Here is an 18116-nt window from a genome sequence, read left to right on the forward strand (position 1 = left end):
AGTAGAAGGAGAGGCCTTGCACTACTTTGGAAGCAGCTTCACCATGTGGATTAATTGCAGAGAGGACTGGCTTTGAGAAACCTCCATCTAAGGAAAGTCCTTGGGTCCAACTGATAAATAGTGAAGTTGCAATTAATCAGTGAGCAAAGTAACTCAATGCATTAGGCAACACCAAAGACATAAAAGGCATTCTTAACCTGTGTCTGTTTGACTGTACATCCATTATCAAACCAAAGACTAATTTAAGTGAGCACTCTGGCTTTTTCATCCTTAGAATTTATTCTTTTTTATTATTCTTGTTTTTTTTTTTTCCTCTTAGATGCACAAACCAATGAATCCTAAATGTATTTGGCAGGATATTTAATCTAATTTCCATATTGCAGTGTTCACCGATTCCAGTGTTCTGTGGCTTTTCATTAGTAAGCCTAAGATTTAGATACATTTCTCCTATAGTCCTTGTTTAGAGATTGTATTAAAATCTAACAAACTTGATAAAACTACAGTTTCACTCTTAAGGAAGTGTACTTTCTGTTAGGATCCAATTTATATTTGCAGCATACTTCATATTGTCCCATTTATGAAATCCATAAAGAGCACTTAGATACTTGCAAAGGAGACTACAGTGAAGAGTTTCTTGCTCTTTGCTACCCAAGTCCTGCCAAATCCCCTTTATAACTTCTTCAGTCATTTCAGGTTTACAAGTTTCTGAGCTAGCATATACACTGGCTTTCCCCCTCTGCTCTGGGATGTCCTCTTGTAAGCAGGAATAACATCATGTGTTACTGATACATAGAGAGTCAAATGAAGACTGGTATAAGAACTCTGTGTTTAGTGACTAAAGAGATGTTTACCAAAAAGACTGTTTTGATGAGAAACCAGAACATTAAGTCACGAGGAAAAGGGATGTGCTCTTTCCATGTCAATGGAAACTGTGCAATGTGTAACAAATGAAGCACTGCATGACTCTGTTCTTCCAGCAAATACATACTATGAATTGTTATGAATTAGCTTACAATAAGTCAACAAAAAGCCTTCAAAGAGCACCCACAATAAACTTCCAATTTCTCTTTGTTTCTTCTTAAGCAGCCATAAATGTTTAATTAATTTTAACCCAACTTATTTCCAAGATTAAAGAAATATGACCTAAGTCCGTGAAAAAAAAAGAGAACAAGAAACTACTCACTTGTCAAGCTTCTCTTGTAAAACAGACAGAAATTCATTGCAATTCACAATGTTATCTGGCAGCCCAATGTTGAAAGCATGCTCTCTTGCCATATGATTGAGAAGGACAGATCTACAAAAGACATTCAGAAAGAACATTGCATATTTCTCAGTACATATGAGAACTATTCAATTAGTGACTGAAAACACACCAATTGCTCTATAAATACATAAAACCCAACATTAAATAAATAATAACAGAGCTGCTGCCACTACTAGTAATAAAGAATGCAACTTCATTGAAATTGGAAGTTTTCAATTTCAGCTCTCCTGAACATTCACTAACTCTTAAATCACAACGATTTAATCCACATGCATAAAATATAATCCTTTAAATGAAAATTACAGTATAGTTTATTTTGACCCTTACTGTTAGCAAGGCTCATTTATTAACTTGAATAAGCAAATGGCACATTTCAAACAACTGTCTTGAGAAACATTCTAAAAAGCCATTTGTCAGTTCTCTCTGTGCTGGTTAACAAAGCAGAAATTCTTGTGTGTGATATGCGTTTACATCAATTTTCAGCAATATAGCTGACACAGCACTAGCAACACAAACAGCACTCAAAAATACACATGAACAAACCTAATGGATGTTTAAGTAAGTTATTTTTCTAATAGAGGTATAGTGGTTAATTCCTTTGGTGCTTAACATCTCTATATGCCTCAATTTCTGAATCTGGGGACCAAAGAAAAATCCACCTGTTAACTCCACCAAGCCTTGCTCTTGCCACCATGCAGGCACAATTTAAAAATCATATTCTGTGAGATGCAAGAGTAAACAGAGAATGAAGTTCTTGGTAGCTGAACGATGAGAATTTCATTACACCAGGCAGTAAAGAGAACAGGACACTCACACAACACAGAGACGAGGCGCAGGGTGTTCTCCAGGCTGTTCTACCTTTCTGGAGTAACAGAACTACAGAGTAGCACAGATACTGTGTAAAAACCAAATTTTCACTGGACAAAGCACTTGAATGCAACTCCTGCTCACACTTGACTGATGCTGCAAAGCACTCCTTTCTCACTCTGATTTCCCTCCTCTCTTTTTCATTCAATCTTCAAAGCAACACTGCTTTGAAGAGGCTTAAATAGGAAAAAGTGCAACTCTCTAGAAATATTTTTTTAACAGCCATACTGACCTAAACAGCTCTCCTTGACACTAAAACAACTGCTGAAGTACTGTCTTGATTTTAAAAAGTTCAGCTCCCAACTCCAGTATACTGTGTAGTATAAAAAGTTGTATGAGAATAAAAGATTGAGAAGTGGGAGGGGATCTATTTAAAATGGCACTGCAGTTGAAATAAATACTTAAACTATACCTTAAAATGAATGTTGTCTTCTGAGTACTACCATTAGGTTCTGTAACATTAAAACCATAAACAAAAATACTGAGCAGATAGGAAAAAAATGAACAAAAGCAAACAAGTCAATAAACAAACCTGTTTCCTGTGAATTCTTGATCACAGAACATACACATACTATGAAAACTTGTGTCATATCTCTCTTGCTGTTGCTGTTCTAGAATTTCTCTCTATTAAAAGAAACAGATACAGTTACTCAGAAAAAAAAATAACAGTAATCACATCACATAAGCTAACTATACCTCCTTATCCTCAGTGGTAATAATCAATATACAAAATTATTATGTATTACTCACAGAAAACAGAAGTTAGCATTTTTTGAGGATGGGTTATCACAAAAATCACAAGTTTTTCCAAAGGCAGCATTTGCTCCAGTCAAGTTCCATTAAAATTCTGACAGTATTGTACAAGGTGCATGGGAAGAAATACAATTCACAGTGAAATTTTATGCAGGTGTTTAAATGTTTCTGTATATAGCATGAGTTTATTGTCTCTACTTAGGTTCTGATTTACCTCTCGTATCAATGAGCAAGTTTATGGGTAACTACGTAACACCCAGTGGACTGACAAACTCAATTTTACACCTCTAATCATAGGAAGCCTGGGAGATGTTTTCATTATAGAGGAGTGATGGCAAAACCCTGGCAACTTCTGCAAGGAGCTACAGCACATAATTAACTCATGGAAAAGGAGAAGCAGATTGCTTTAACCACTGGTTACTGTTTAATTTAGAGCAACAGGCTAAGGTAGACACTGCAACACTCGACCACAGTTTTCTTAACAGCAACGAAACCAGGCAGGAGGTGATTTTCTCTGGTGCTGTAAAAGCAGCAGTGTAGTTATGCTGTGGAGTTACATATGGAAGGGCCATAATCATCAGGGACATAGGAGAATAGGTATTTGGATTAAAATTTAGCGTATTTTCATCCTGGCAGTACACTACCCTGCACTTGTGCTTTAAGTGCTGATAACTGGAGCAGGATTTATTTTCTGTGCATCGCAGAGGTGCTGCTGTCTGCTTTCTGACACTCAGGATCCTGACTGCATTTCTTAGAGGATTTTCTCAATCTTTTTATCTCCTTAGAGCCTGCAACAGTGGAGCTTTGTGTTTCTCACCTACTTCTTCAGCACCTCCTTTGTGTGGATTAAGGTCCAAATATACCCATCTACCATTTTAAGGCCCAAATTTACCTGTCTACATCTAAATTCACACTCAGCTGCTGCTGCTAAGCTCCAGAGAAAGCAGACAAGGAAGAAAAAGAAAAGTAAAAAGAAAGAGTGGGGGAAAACACAGGAAGAAAAAATAAGGCAAAGGAAAAAAAAAGAAACAACCCAATCCCAAAAAGAAACAATAAGAAGGCTTGAGCTGTTGTCATTGCAGGCCTGAATGTGCCCTGCAGCACGAATGGGCTGGTGTGTGCCTACCACCCCACAGCGCCCACCGAGATGCATCAGGAGGCTGCTGCTGAGCGCATAAACGTGGTGCTGGGTTTTGTTCCATGAGACCAGGCAGGGGAGATGAAGAAGGGGCTGTCCTCCAAGAGGCAGTGAGATGAAGAAGAGGATGCCTGCTGGAGATCACAGAAGTGAGGCACACGGGAGCAGCAAGCAGCCCAGGGTGAGTGGGCGCTGTGGGATGAGCACCATTCCGCAGCCGTCTTGAGGGCCCAAGGCAACCACACGATTTGGAGCTGTATCTGTTGCATATCTGCTAAGAGTCTGTTAACCCAAAAAATCCAGATCCTAGGGCTTTTTTCTTTTGTTTTTTGTACTACAAGGCTGGAGTCACGCTCATCAACACCTATCCAAATTTCAGGCTGGATCTGCTGCGTTATGCGAAATGTCAACTATCAAAAATATAAATCCCCGTTTTTCAGGGCTGACTCCTGAAGGAGATAAATGGAGCATAACACATCTTGTGAGAGCCCTTCTGCAGAGATGCAATTAAGGCAGGATATCTGTCTGTACCACACAGGCAGTGAACATCCCACAGCATGTCAGTATGAGGCAGGGCTTTCTCTGGTACTTGTATCTGTCACCTCCCTCCACTCAGCAGTACATCTTATGTGCTTTGGATAACCTTGAATTTGAAGATGACTGCAAATAGTTTATAAACTTTGTTTCTATGGTGTGGAGTTTATATACTCCACACTAGAAACCATCCAAGAGGAAATCAAAACATATAATGTACAATTCAAACATTAAGATAGCTAGGGTTTAAACACTTCTATCCGCCCATTAACATTATTCCGACGTAGCTTCCTAATTGTAATCTACCAGGTGGGAAAAAAAATGTCCTGCATTATTTATCTGCCCAACTCCAGATTCTCACCTTATATAAAATTCCTTATGGGAGCCCTGGTGAGCTGCTACTCCCAGTTATGCCTGACGGGGAAGCAGAAGCATTCTGTGGCCTCCAGACAGCTGATGCTCCCTGCTACTTTGCTCTCCCACCCTCCCCATTTGCCCCTACACCAGCAAGCTTGGCAGCTGGGAAGCTCTGACTAACTCAGCATCCTTGCCTTATGAATTTACTCAATGGAGTTTAAGAAGTATTTTCCAAGGCAAACATTCCTTTTATCAAATGTTGGCATCATTCATTGCTAGAGGGAACTTTCTGAGCCAGCAAGGAAATCTGGTACTTGCACAGGTGAGGAATCAAAAGCACTAGTTCAAGTTATGTACAGTAAAAGCAAGAGGTCTGTTCTTCCAAACACCCTCCTACCCCCATTCCATTGCTGAGACTCTGAAGAGAAAATAGCAATTTCAATACTTGCATAAAACTTTAAAGATTTTTCTGAGATGAGACTTTCAGCTGGTAATGAAAGTCAAGCCCATGCTGAAATTATCAGGTAGGAAATAAGTAATTTACTTTAGTACCAGCACCAGTTTCTAACCCCTTCGAACTGCTAGAGCATCAACTCATGGCTGGTAGGAGGACAAAAAAAAATTCAGCCACAACTACTTACCAAAACTTTTTTTGATTATTTGTCATATCATAGAACCATAGATTATCAAAGTGTAAGAGAATGAAAGGGCAAAGTCACTTGAGGAAAAAGCAAACAGATAGTAAAATACACATATTGGAGTTAACTTTTTCTGCAATGAATAAAATAATTGAGCACAGATAGAAAAAGTGAACAAGGAAGAAGTGAAACAAATGTCATAGCTTGTTTTCAGGCAATTAGTTTGCAATTTTGGTACAGTTTGTTGAATAATTCCTGACCTTCCTTCTTCTTATCTTTTGTGAGAAGTTCTGTCAGCTATTTGTTCTCCACTTTTTCTGCAATATTCTGTAGTTTGCTAAAAGAAAAAAAATCTGACAAAATCCTTTTCTGTACTGAAGGCTGTCAAACTAGTTGGGAAACAGCCATTGACAGAACAGATATCCACGTTGATACAAAGCAGAACATAAATTACAGAGGCTTTTAGTCTAAACTCTTTGTCCCCACAAAGCTTATGAGATCAACCAGGCATTGTCAAAAATAAGAACAGGTAGATGACAAGTTCTTGGAAGTACATATTTAGACAGAGCCAGCTCAAATATGCAGTAGATACAACTGTGGCATGTAGCAGCCTCCTGTGGAGGAGCTTTAGGAAAATTCTATTGGACATAAGTCCAAGAGAAGCTGGATATTACTGGTCATACTTACATGCAAAAAAAATGTAGTTGCTTTGCAGGAGTACTTATACTGAATAAAATAAAATTCAGTTTTAATCCACTCCCTCTTCTTTCTGTCTGGAAGAAAACCTCTTCTATAGCTTTTAGTCATATACTTCTACAATATAGGTGATCTACCATAAAAAAGTTCAATCACTTTATGAAAAACTATGAATTTTGTGTTTTTACTAATAAAACAGAAAAAACCAAACAAAAACATGGGTAAGGATGTGCATGTGTTTATATGAGGATGATCATCTTTAAATAACACCAGCACACTAAACGGCTAATAGAAAAGAAATTTGATCATTTGCATGACAATTTGCAATTTGGAATCTAGACAAATGCCCTGAATATTTATCATGCTCAGTTTGGGGTTGTGAGGAATTCAGATTTTCTCCCAGGGCATGGTAATTTAAAATGTGCCTGAAAAAAAAGTGCCTATTCCTCTCCTAGGAAGTAGTATTTCAGAACAAAGTACCTGTTGTGGGGTTTTTTTGGCTTTTTTTTCCAGATGTGCTCAAGCACTATGCATCAGCAAGATGAAAAATGCATACTTGCAGCTAGTAAGCACTTTTCCCTAAACAATTACTTCATCTGTGATCTACAGTTTAAGAGGCATTCAAAGAATACAAAATGCCTTCAAAAGGTAAGACTAAAAAATAACTCAATTGAATGCCAAAAACTATGGTTTCTGGATAGTTTGTTTTATGGCACGCTAGACCTTTCTAATATAGTAACTCCTGTTACTCTTCCCTCCAACAGACACTGTATGCTAAATTATCTTTCTTTAACACCATATTCAGCACAAATTCTGCTGCTTTTTGTTCCAACCTAAAGAAAGAATTGCTGGTCAAAAGTTTGCTTGTTTTTTCCAACTACATCAGTTTGTCCAACAAAAATATATTACTTCTTTCTTCAAAACCAGTCTCTTTATAACCACAGCACTACTGACACATAAGAAATTAAGGCAGCAGGTACTTTTCTAGCTCCAGTATGGAAGCAGATCACACTGCACAGTTTGGAACAAGATCATTCAGTGACTTCTACTGCAATGAGATTTAAATTTATCATTCCTCAGTCCAGGAATCCATTTGCACAGTGGAGGATGGATTCTGCAGTCAAGTCTGTAAAACAGAACTAGCAGCAGTAGGCATTCTCTTTTTTAAGATGTTCAGGACCAAAAAACCTGAAAAATAAAAAACACCCAAAACATACTGCTGCCAGAAGCCCTAACAAGGCAAAGTCCAAAGTCTCTAGTCCAAAGACATAAACAGACTGGTAGTCTCAACTTCAAGTATTTCAGTGGTGGGCTGGATTGGGGCAATAGCATATGGTAGTTTAGGGTTCTTGTTTGCACGTGCTTTACCAGTTCTGGTCCTTCACTCTCATCATATCTAGGCAAGAGACTAGAAAGACAGTATTTAATATAAATGATCACTTCAGAGAAGTTCCAATGAAAATGTTTTATGTGGTCCTATATGATCTAGGGAGGCAGTGTGCTTAAGGATGTTCCTTTGAAGAGGAAATTTCATGACTGTTACAGCGTGAAGGACTCGAGCATCTGAGCACTCAGTCACACTGTTAGGAGCAGTGCATGATCACAGGCCACATTCCCTCTGTTATGATAACAAACTCATTAATACTACTCAAATCACAGTGTCTGCTTGGGAAATAAGGTATTATCAGAGAGAGCAATGGGAGTGTGAATTTGTATCTAATTATAAGATAGAGACTTCACAATAATAATATTATGCATTTTATCTAGCTCTCCTACGTGATGCCTCTAACACACACTGTGTATCTTTAGTTGTACTTTCTTCCAATTAAAACAAGAGTTACATTTCCCTGCTGAGTGTTCACAAAAAAAATAGCTCTTGCTGTAGGCAAGTGAACAGATTCTGGCTAAACACCAAACCAAACCAAAAACAACCCCCCCAAAAATCATGCTGACAGCTCACAGCAGGAAGCTGCTTACACACTTTACTGGCAACAAAACAAACAACTACACTGAGATGAAGTCCAGGATTGCTGACACCCGAGATGCACTACAGTCTCTAAAAACTTGCCAAGCACATTATTTATTTGACAATTATAAATACCATTAAAACAAATTACTCCTATTGAAGTAAAAATATTCCTTTTTGTGTCTATAGTTTCCTCACAGATTGGCTGATGAGCTTTAGATTCTGCTTATAGCTGCTGAATAGGAAAAATACTTAAGAATCATGGTATCAGAAAATATGTCCCTGTAAAAACCTGCCATCCTCCCTGTGTATCAACAGCTACCCCCTAACTTCTATATTCAGCTTCTCTCCTTACTTATCACAGTTCTCCAACCTCAATCAGTATTCTCTTGCCTCCTGACTAAAGAATAAAACCCACTTCTGAATTCTGTAATCATTATCATGCCCTTGCCAAGCCTAGCTCAAAAAAAGTGCATTTCCTTTAATATTATCAGAGATGTCTCCTGCAAACCCTTCAGGAAACAGCTTAGCTGTAAGGTGCATGGACATATAATGAGCTTGTCAGGATAGGACATGAAGTCTGGAGAACACTGACCAGCTCTGAAGCCAGCTGTCACACCATCCAGCATCCATGTGTTTGCTGATTACTTTGTGCAGTTTTCCCTCTCCTCCAGTGAATTCATACAAAGTTCAGGAATGTCTTGAACTCAGTCCACTGGCCAGACAGACAGATTGGTGTGTCCAAGACTATTCAAATGAATGATGATAGCACTGGAGATCCACTTTTGGGACAGAGCAGAGAAGAAAGCACAGGGGGAGTGTGGTGATTTACTATCATCCAAGAGACATTGCCTGTCTGGAGATGAAACTGAGAGTACTCCTCCACTTCATCTGGTATGGCTGATCATTCAATTGGTCATTCCTGACTTTTTACCAGATACTTAGATAAGACATTACCACAAAACTCTTGTGAACATGAATGAAGAGGAAAAGGAATGGGTAGTGTCTACCTGAATCTCTTTGGTTGAGTTCAAGGCACAGGCATAAATCAACATGTTCTGGAGAGGAATAAATAGCACTGGAAACAGTGACAAAATACAGATATTATATCATTATATAGCTAGGGAAACAAAAGCTACAAATTAGCCTCTTGATGAAGAGAGAAAGTACCTTGGGACATCAGCTTCTCAGTTAAGAGGGAAGACTTTAAACTAAGTTTGAAAGGACAGCAAGATAAAACCCAGAGAGAAACAAGAGTTGTGACTGACTGGAGAAACAGGAAGTTGAGAAGAAAATTGTGGTGGTTGTGAAGAAAGGATGTAAGAGGGGAAGCATGCTGGACAATCTACTGAATTACAGAACCTAGGCAGACCGAATGAATATAAAGACCAACCTATAACTTAATAATATGACTTTATAATAAATTAGCAGAAGTCTCAGGATTGTAGTATGAATGTCATAATGTTATAAATTTATTGTGAAACCTCTGAGGTGCATTCTCCTGGCTCTTGTTTTGTATGGCAAGTTGTCTTTAGGAATAGGGCAAATGTTTTTTTCTGTATCTTATCCTAGATTTCAGCCTAGTCTGCAGAGCTCAGGTTGACAGTGAAGAGGGTGAATGACTAATTGGGATAGCAATAAGTGCCAACTGTTGGTCCTACTTGCTTTCAGGTATTCCTCTCTTCTCTATCACTCCTTTTCTTCAGTTGACTAAGTTGCTGAAGTGATACAGGCTATAACCTACACATGAATGGGCAACAAAAAATGAGAGATCAGATGACTCTGGCTTTGAAGAGCACTGTGAAAAAGATGTAGAAAACATTCTTATGGTTTGTTCAGGAAGCTGAGTCAATTAAAAATCAGAGAAAGAGTTCCATGATATGATGAAAACTAAGCAACTGTGTGAAGATGTACGAAAAGAAAAAGGGTTGCAATTACAGAAGATGTGTACCACAGGCTGCCAACCTGGAATGAGAGATAGGTGAAATTTAACAACCAAAACAAGATGGAGACAGGTTAACACATAAAACAGAACAGCTAAAAACTACATTCCCTCATCCTGAAATACATTAGAAATAAATGAAAAATAAAAGCAGATATTCATTACTTAAAGTAGGAGTAGACAAAACAGACAAAGTAGAATGCGTGCAGTAGTCAGGGCTTTAGTCTTTGCAGAAAAGGTTAATAATGTCAAAGCTATTCATGAAGGGCTTGCAAAACAAAAGAAACAAAAGACTTGCAACCAGAAAAAGGTAAGAAAGTTTTAAGTTATACATATTCAAATCTGACTGAATTTATCGAAGTGTTGGTATGGAATTAGATAAAACTATTTCTGATCATTATTGTAACAACTCTTCAAAAATATTCTAAAGTGTTGGAGAAAAGCAATTAAATATCAAATATAAGGAAAAAAAGGCCTGCAGAATTTCAGATGTTTGTATTAGCACGCTAATATTATAAGCTCTACTATGAGAACTTCAGATGTTGCATTATGTTAAATGAGGTTAGCATCCTGATCCCTTGCAGTGCAGAGCTTCAACTTGAACCCTGCTTCAGCTTAAGCTTGTGACAAACTGCGTGTCATACAAACAGCTTATCCTGGGAAACTAGTATGGGTCTAAGCATCCCTGGGTCCCTTTTCCAGTTTCAGTGAAGACTCCTCTTCAGTAGTAGCCTTTTCAACTAAAACTACCAGTCAGACAAGAGAATAGCTGCAAGGCTGACAGCAAGACAAGGGCAATGCTGTGGCAGTTAGTGTGTATTTTCAAAGAATAGCTTTGAAGTCTTACCTTTTTTAGAATAATCTTAAAGCTAAGCACAAGTGGCTCATACTGACACTACTTCTCCTTGAATCTTGCTGCCAGGACTCCTCTGCCTGGTTTCACTGCCTCACAACTAGGAATTCTTTGTCAAGACTGTTTTCCCAAAAGACTGTATCTATTACATAGCCTTGTCAGCTATTTCAGCAAGCTGTGCTCTCTAGCCTAGTTTAGACTCATTCCTTGGCCTCTCTCAATACATCACAGTCACCATAATGTCTCTGCATGACACACACCTTGGCTAGCACCCCTGCTGCAATACAGCCTGAAATAGTCCTAAACTGAATTTCAAAACTGCCAAATGAAATGCTTCAGCCCGCACATTTTAAAGACAACATTTGTCCTTATTTGTGTTTGGTGTTGGAGATGGCACTTAGGTTCCAAAGGCTGAAGAAAAATCACCAAAAATTGTACAGTTCTGGTCTTTAATTCTGCACAACTCACATGAGCCCACTTGCCAGCTCACTTAATTGCTGGACTTGTATGGAGGTGAAAGACTTGGCAAAGCAAAGTAACTGTTTAACTTGCAAGTCAAGACTCAGATTGCAGCACAAGGAAACGAAAAACTAGGCAGACTTTATTGCTGTAACTAAGGTGATGACTCCATCAACTCCAACTGCCAATTGCCAGAGACTACGAGAACATTTTAAGAAAAAAATCACTACCAGATCAGAAGAGGGCAAATACCATAGACACTTTGCTGCTGACAAGGATAAGATACTGATAAACCTGTTAACCAATCTAGGATGGCCTGCCTAATGATGAATTTTAAGAGAAGCCTATTAGGCATGAGTGCTTCAGATGGTTTTTTTCTTAGTCCATGACAATCCAATGGAACAATGCAGGAATGAAGATTTCAGCTGAGGCAGCTCCAGTTCCAGGTGAAATCCTCAGTGGCATAACCACTACAATTCTCCTTTGCAGGAGCTGGGAATCTTACAGAGAGCTGTGCAAGATGTGTATGTACTCCACAGGTTTTGGGGATTTGTTAGATGTGTGCCTTGACCTTCACAGAACATTACTTGGACAGCACGTTGTAAGAGTATTCACAGTGTTGTGGAACAAAATTAATTTTGCCTGCAAATCCCAAAATTCTTGGGGACTAGAATTTGGTCTTTGTAAGCACCTTCTTCATTCTGAGTGCTAATGATTTAAGGAGTCTTTAATTGTATGCTGCACGTACAGACATGTGATAGGAACATAAGGTACCCAGTAAGATACCAGAACAGATAGTTCTGAGGGCTATATTGACAACTCCCAGGACACAGCTGTCAGCAGTAAACTGAGGAGCACAGCCATGTCATAACCAAAAGGCCTGCATTCCAGCAGCTCACAGTACAGATGACTCTGCATCCTAACATGAGGATATTGGCAATAAGACTGTTATATGTATTCAACATTAATTTTTGAATTAGTTCAATAGGAGAAACAGACTCAAGATTTGTGTTTCAAAGAAGAAAACAAAGCAAAACAAAAGAATCCCACTGCTCAGTAACATGGACTAAGTCTAATGGGAGCTGAAGTCAGCAAGAGCTTATGTTGAAGGACCATCCATTCAGAACTGATAACTGAGAAAAGATATAAAAGATCTGTCTAAAGTACTAGGTTGCTACCACAAAACAAGAAGAAGCAGAAGGGTTCAAGAGGATTCAACAGCCAGAATTTCTTGTCCTTTGCATCTCACTCAAGTACTACTGGACAGACTTCCTCCACTCGCACACCGTGGTGTTTGTGAGTATGCAAGTGTGAATTAATGAAATCTGGGTGAGAGACTGTGAATGCACAAAACCCACTTGCTTTAAGATTTTGTAAATAAGTATTACCTTCCCTTTCCACAGTATCACACACTGAGTTTTATTGCTAACTCCTCTGTATGATTACACATAAGATACTGTGTCAATGCATTGCAGATTCTTGCAAGAAGAAAATGCTCAGCACACTCAGCCTTTTCCAGTGCTTTGGGCGTATTTTCCACTCACGTGGAATGCTGAAATACAACCTGTAGATTTATTCCAAGGAAAAATCTATAATCAAGGAGTTTGTGCATGTTTGTGCAGCACCTAGGGAAATGCGCTTAAAAAAATAAAAAAATCAGAATTTTTGCAGTCTAGCAAAAACCACTTTCACTTTACAGTGCTCACTAAGTTACAATATATTAAGCTATGGAACTGAGCTCAAAAAATGAAATGACAGTAATTTCTTACCAGTCTCTTTTGCTGAAGCTGTTCTCTAAGTAATCTGTCTTCTGGTAAAACATCACAGAGAAGAAAATAATTGTCCTGTTCTTCTGCTAAGAGATTAAGAAGTGTGGGTAAGGGATGAGAATTTGAAGATGCTTTGAATACTTCTGGTGCATAATTTACTAAACCTTTGCAATGCTTTAACAATGTAGGAATGTTTTTTTTTAAATCTGTATAAGTCAATTATTTTAATTTCATCATTTAATGAAACACACCTAAGTATTTGTATAGAGATATTTATAAGACCTTTACATAATTTATATTGCACTACAAAGGTGAAAGTCTCTCACAGGTTTTCCCCACTACCAGTTTCACTCCTTTTACGAGGGTTCTTCTGGAGATGTAAAGCAATTTTAATCCTTTTTACTGATCATAGTTAAAGTCAGCGTGAAAGAAACATGAATTTTATCTTGCATGTGTGATTTTCAATTATTTCCCTAAGTAACTGTCAGTTTTCATTTGGTATACTCTCCCCTTACCTTTAGATCTCATTCTATCTATTGACACATTGAGCCTTCCTCAATTTACATTTCTTATAATTTGTTTTATCCACATTTTATGTTTACTAACCAGAAAAAACTATTCATGTTCATATCCAATTTAACTATAAAACAAGTGTTATTAAAATGAATTACCTTAAAATTACTCAGCATGTAAGAAAATAAAAATCAAAGGGTTATAAGGTTGCTGAACTGAAGTGATCGTTATTAAGTGTTTCAGAATGTTATACTTGCTGGATTCAACCTTTCCCATCTTATCATACAGAAGCCTGTCTGAAAAAGAGAAATCCCCTGATTTCTAAGCTTTCCTCTGGAAAGGCTAGTGATGATTTGTAATTCTGGCAAGCTCTGGCACTCAGGTGATTGATCTGCAGTTTTAAGATAGAGTAATAAGTGTTAAAATTTTAGAAGCAAAACTATACATATGTAAAAGAAATACAACTATGGTATTTGGAGTGATTTTCATGTTTTCTGGGACTATTTTTCTTAAAATTAATTAGAATAATTGATTTAATTTATTTTGACCCATTTTGTGCTCAGTTTTCACCTTCCGCCCATTTCTGATGCTGGCTGCACGCATTTCTTCCTCTCTTTTAAGCTCTCTATGGAGAACTGAAGATGCAAGAAAGACCTAACATTCTCTTTCCTGCTTTCAGGTAAACTATTTTTTTGTCAGAAAATAGGAAGCCAAAGCAATGCATCAGCTACTTCTGAGAAAAAGACTTCTGCAGTCATCATTTCCTTTATGAGGGAATGTCCCACTGTACCAACACAGCAGAACTGGGAAATATAGTCTTTGGCATTGTGCTGGAGCCCAGAAAATGGAAGTGTTTGTAACCCTACCATGAAGATATTGTCTCTTAATGCTCTTGGGGCAGTCAGCACTGTGGCAGGGGAAAGAAGGGTGAGTGTGGCCCTAATGTCCAGGAAGATGTGGCATCACTGCACATGGTGGACAGGGTGAAGTCAGGAAAGAAAGCTCACTGGGAAAGTTTCTCCAAAATTCTGGAAAGACTGCCACCAATTATTTATGCAGTGGGGACCAAGGCTTCTTACACTCATGATGTAAATAGCTTCTAGGCCTTCATTTTGCAGCTGGCCCTAATTCAGCAGCACATTTAAGCACATATTGAGCTCAGCTCAGTGCTGAAGCAGCACATGTTGTAATCCTTTGGAAAGGTAAGTCTAAATATGTGGTGTTTTTTGACCTAGTGTCAGATTACTTCACACTTGGCTGATCAAAGCAGCAGTCTGTGCCAGAAGGTGTTGACCACGGTGAGGTCAACAGGCAGTAAGCAAGCAGCAAACTTACCTAATGGAGCTTGTGAATTTGTTCTTATCACACTACAAAAGTCTGTGATGGGCTGTTCTGCAAATCTCCTCTTCCAGTACAAGATGTATCTTTAAAAATAAGGGGGAGACAGTTAGTGAAAAAGGAAGCACAAAGAAAGTTTAATGAACAGTGACCAGCTCTTGTTTTTTCCATGCTCTAAATTCTTAGGTGTTTTGTGGGGTTTTTAAAATTATTTTTTTATTCCTGTCTCTGTTTTTTCTGCCTACTCTAATTTTACAACCCATTAAATTCATTCAAATTCATTAAAACTGGGTCTAACCATTCTGTCAAAGTGAAGAAATCGGTAAGACAGATTTGCATTAAGCTCTGCATAAACACTGTGACCTATTCACATCTTCACAAGTGTAACTCAGATGCACCTTTCCTAAAAAGATATACTACAGTGTACTCTCAAATTCCCAAAATATTGTGGTCTGTGTTCTGGAAGAGGCAGGGAAGAATCTGAAATTTGGTAAAAACACCAACATCAAAAGTGAGTTTTTTGCAGGTCCCCTGTGCAGTCACAATGAATCCTGTAGCTTGGCAATAACTAGAAAGTCAGAAAAATGAAGTCCCCAAACACCTGTGGGTGGGTAACAGAATAAGAAAGCCCTACACATATCTTGAAGCTTTAACCCATCAACTACAGTTGTTTAGAAACATTCTTGTACCACCGTACTATAGCAGCATTAACAGATCCCAAGTGAGATGGGTTCCCACTGAACTAGAAGCTACTGGCTAACCAAGAAGTAATCATCACTTTCAATTATATAATGAAGGGAACAAAGCAAACCTTGTGCTAATTAGCCAGAATCTTCCTATAACAAAAAAAAAAAATCTGATAATGCTGAAGTGCAAGCTTATATTTATACTTGTGGCTTCAGTGAGTGGTAGAAGCCATGTGAGCACTGCTAAAATAAAGGCTGACTATTCAGTGCCAGCCTGCTGGTTACATGCCATCAAACTAAGAAAATAATCATAAAAAAATGAGAGACCATTACAAGGAAATTTTGAAATAGTTGTAGCTTTTAATATGTGTGCAATCTAAAAGTTTACTTGCCACAGCTATCAAATCCCATGGTTGTTCATGTTACCTCTAATAATTATCTGTCATACCACACAAGGACTTGAACTGCAGCAGCCAGGGAATCAGCACGTTTGCTACTTTGACATGGAGAGGATTAACTTCCAGTACAGCAGACAGCTAAACACAGTGAAGCCAGCATGCATGTCTGAAGCTCATTCAGAGGCATCATAAGGTGTCAGTAAGTGAGGGATGAGCACTTTGTTCTCCCCCACCTACCCCCCTGTTTTTAATGCACAATGAAACAGTCTTGCTGGAAGACAAAACAGAAAGTCTTCTAGAACAAGTAAGATGTTTTAGGACAGAAATGTGCAAATGCAAAGAATTCAAGGTATCATTTAGTCTGTTCCCTGCACTGAAATAAATGAACCCCATTCAGACAAACTCACCTAACCATAACTGTGTCATGAAACTTACTGTTAAAGGATTTCATATTGTAAGACTTAAAAATAATAAATGATCAAATGAAGCCAAAACCTTGTCGTATTTCCAGGCAGAGAGAATGAGTGATCAGTGCACATGAGGGATCATGTCCAGCCATGCAGTGGAAGATTATCTCTTCGCCTTGACCTAATGTCAACTTATCTTTATTCTTCCAAGTCAGAAAGCACTGCTCTTCTCAGGATTCTCTACTTCTCTTATGCCTGTCAAGAAATGTATTCCTAGGACTGACTGTAATTCATTGCTAAGTATAAGAAAAAATACCATGTCTTCATAGCTATTTCCCTGTATTTTCCACACTTCAGTTTAACACCTCAGATTATACGGTTTTTTTGGTGCATGTTATTAGACTATTTTACTGATATTCATTCCAGCAAACAAGAGAAAGCAGACTTCAGAGCAATAACTCCATTATTTCACATCCCGAGGCAACTTTCTACAAAATTTGTCTACCTTCCAATTGCATTAGCAGCAAAAAGAATCTAAATGGGCATTTTTTTAAAAGGTAATTTAAAAATACATTTTTATTAAAACAGAATAATCCCCCAAGCACACTTAAATTGGTGGTCCATGACTGAGCAGCTCTAATCCCTTTATTCATCTGAGGAAACTAGCATTATCTCTGATGAACATTGCATTCTTGCTCTTTCATTCAACATAAAACAAAACAAAAGCAAGTATCAGTTTTCAATTTTAAGCATTGTTACGCTCATATATCTGAATAACGATTTAGATGGTTTACATTTCTATTCCTAAATTTAATTTTAATTTTTTTTTTTTTTTTTTTTTTTTTTTTTTTTTTTTTTTTTTGTATCTTGATAGACACAAGTTATTGGCTTTGGCTGAGTAACTAATCCCAGAAGACCTACATGATAACTCCTTTTAATTGAGAAATCATCCAGCTAAAATTTAAATGCTGCAACACAACTATCTAAAAACTGGTAGGTACTGTCTAGCCAATTGCTGTTGTGTATGAAAGCAAAATGCCAAGCAAGACCCTAGTTTCTGAAGTTACAAGCCAGCTGGGACCGTGCCAGGCACTGGAGGAAGTTAAGGGAGAGAAATCCAAATGTGACCCTGCTGAGATGATCAATGAGACAGCTGTAGACGGAGTTGCAATTGTATGTAGATCACAATATTGTACAGCTAAGGATTAAATGTGATTTCTATGGGGAAATACTGGCATCCCCAAAACAGAATTTCATCCTAGAATGTGAGAGAACCTGCTCTAAGCAGCTTCTGGGTACAATATACAGCGTTAGGACATTGTAGAGTGGTAGAAATAGATGAGCCCTATAGGAATAAAACCCCAAATCAGGAGAGTTGATTGTCTAGAATGTATAGAATTACAAAATATACAGTTTTCTAGCTTTTATGCAACTTTTTGATTAGTGGAAGGACCTGCTAAGTTCCTACAGCATGTTAAAGAATGTCTAACACAGGAATTGCCCTGCATTCTACTGTCAAGTCCCCTGGTACCAGCAAC

The 18116-nt window shown here is 38.0% G+C and overlaps 1 protein-coding gene across 1 annotated transcript in view; it reads right to left on the bottom strand.

The window, feature by feature from the left end:
• Window positions 1-18116, bottom strand: part of ZNF277 (zinc finger protein 277) — a 54132-nt gene that overhangs the window by 13282 nt on the left and 22734 nt on the right. The window contains exons 3-6 of the mRNA XM_030456156.1: window positions 15085-15173; window positions 13237-13322; window positions 2664-2755; window positions 1184-1294 (exon numbers count right to left, since the gene is read on the bottom strand). Coding sequence (XP_030312016.1) covers window positions 1184-1294; window positions 2664-2755; window positions 13237-13322; window positions 15085-15173 — 378 coding nt within the window. The remainder of the gene's footprint in view (window positions 1-1183; window positions 1295-2663; window positions 2756-13236; window positions 13323-15084; window positions 15174-18116) is intronic.

Source organism: Calypte anna, chromosome 1 (genome assembly GCF_003957555.1).
Source record: "Calypte anna isolate BGI_N300 chromosome 1, bCalAnn1_v1.p, whole genome shotgun sequence".
Lineage (NCBI taxonomy): Eukaryota > Metazoa > Chordata > Aves > Apodiformes > Trochilidae > Calypte > Calypte anna.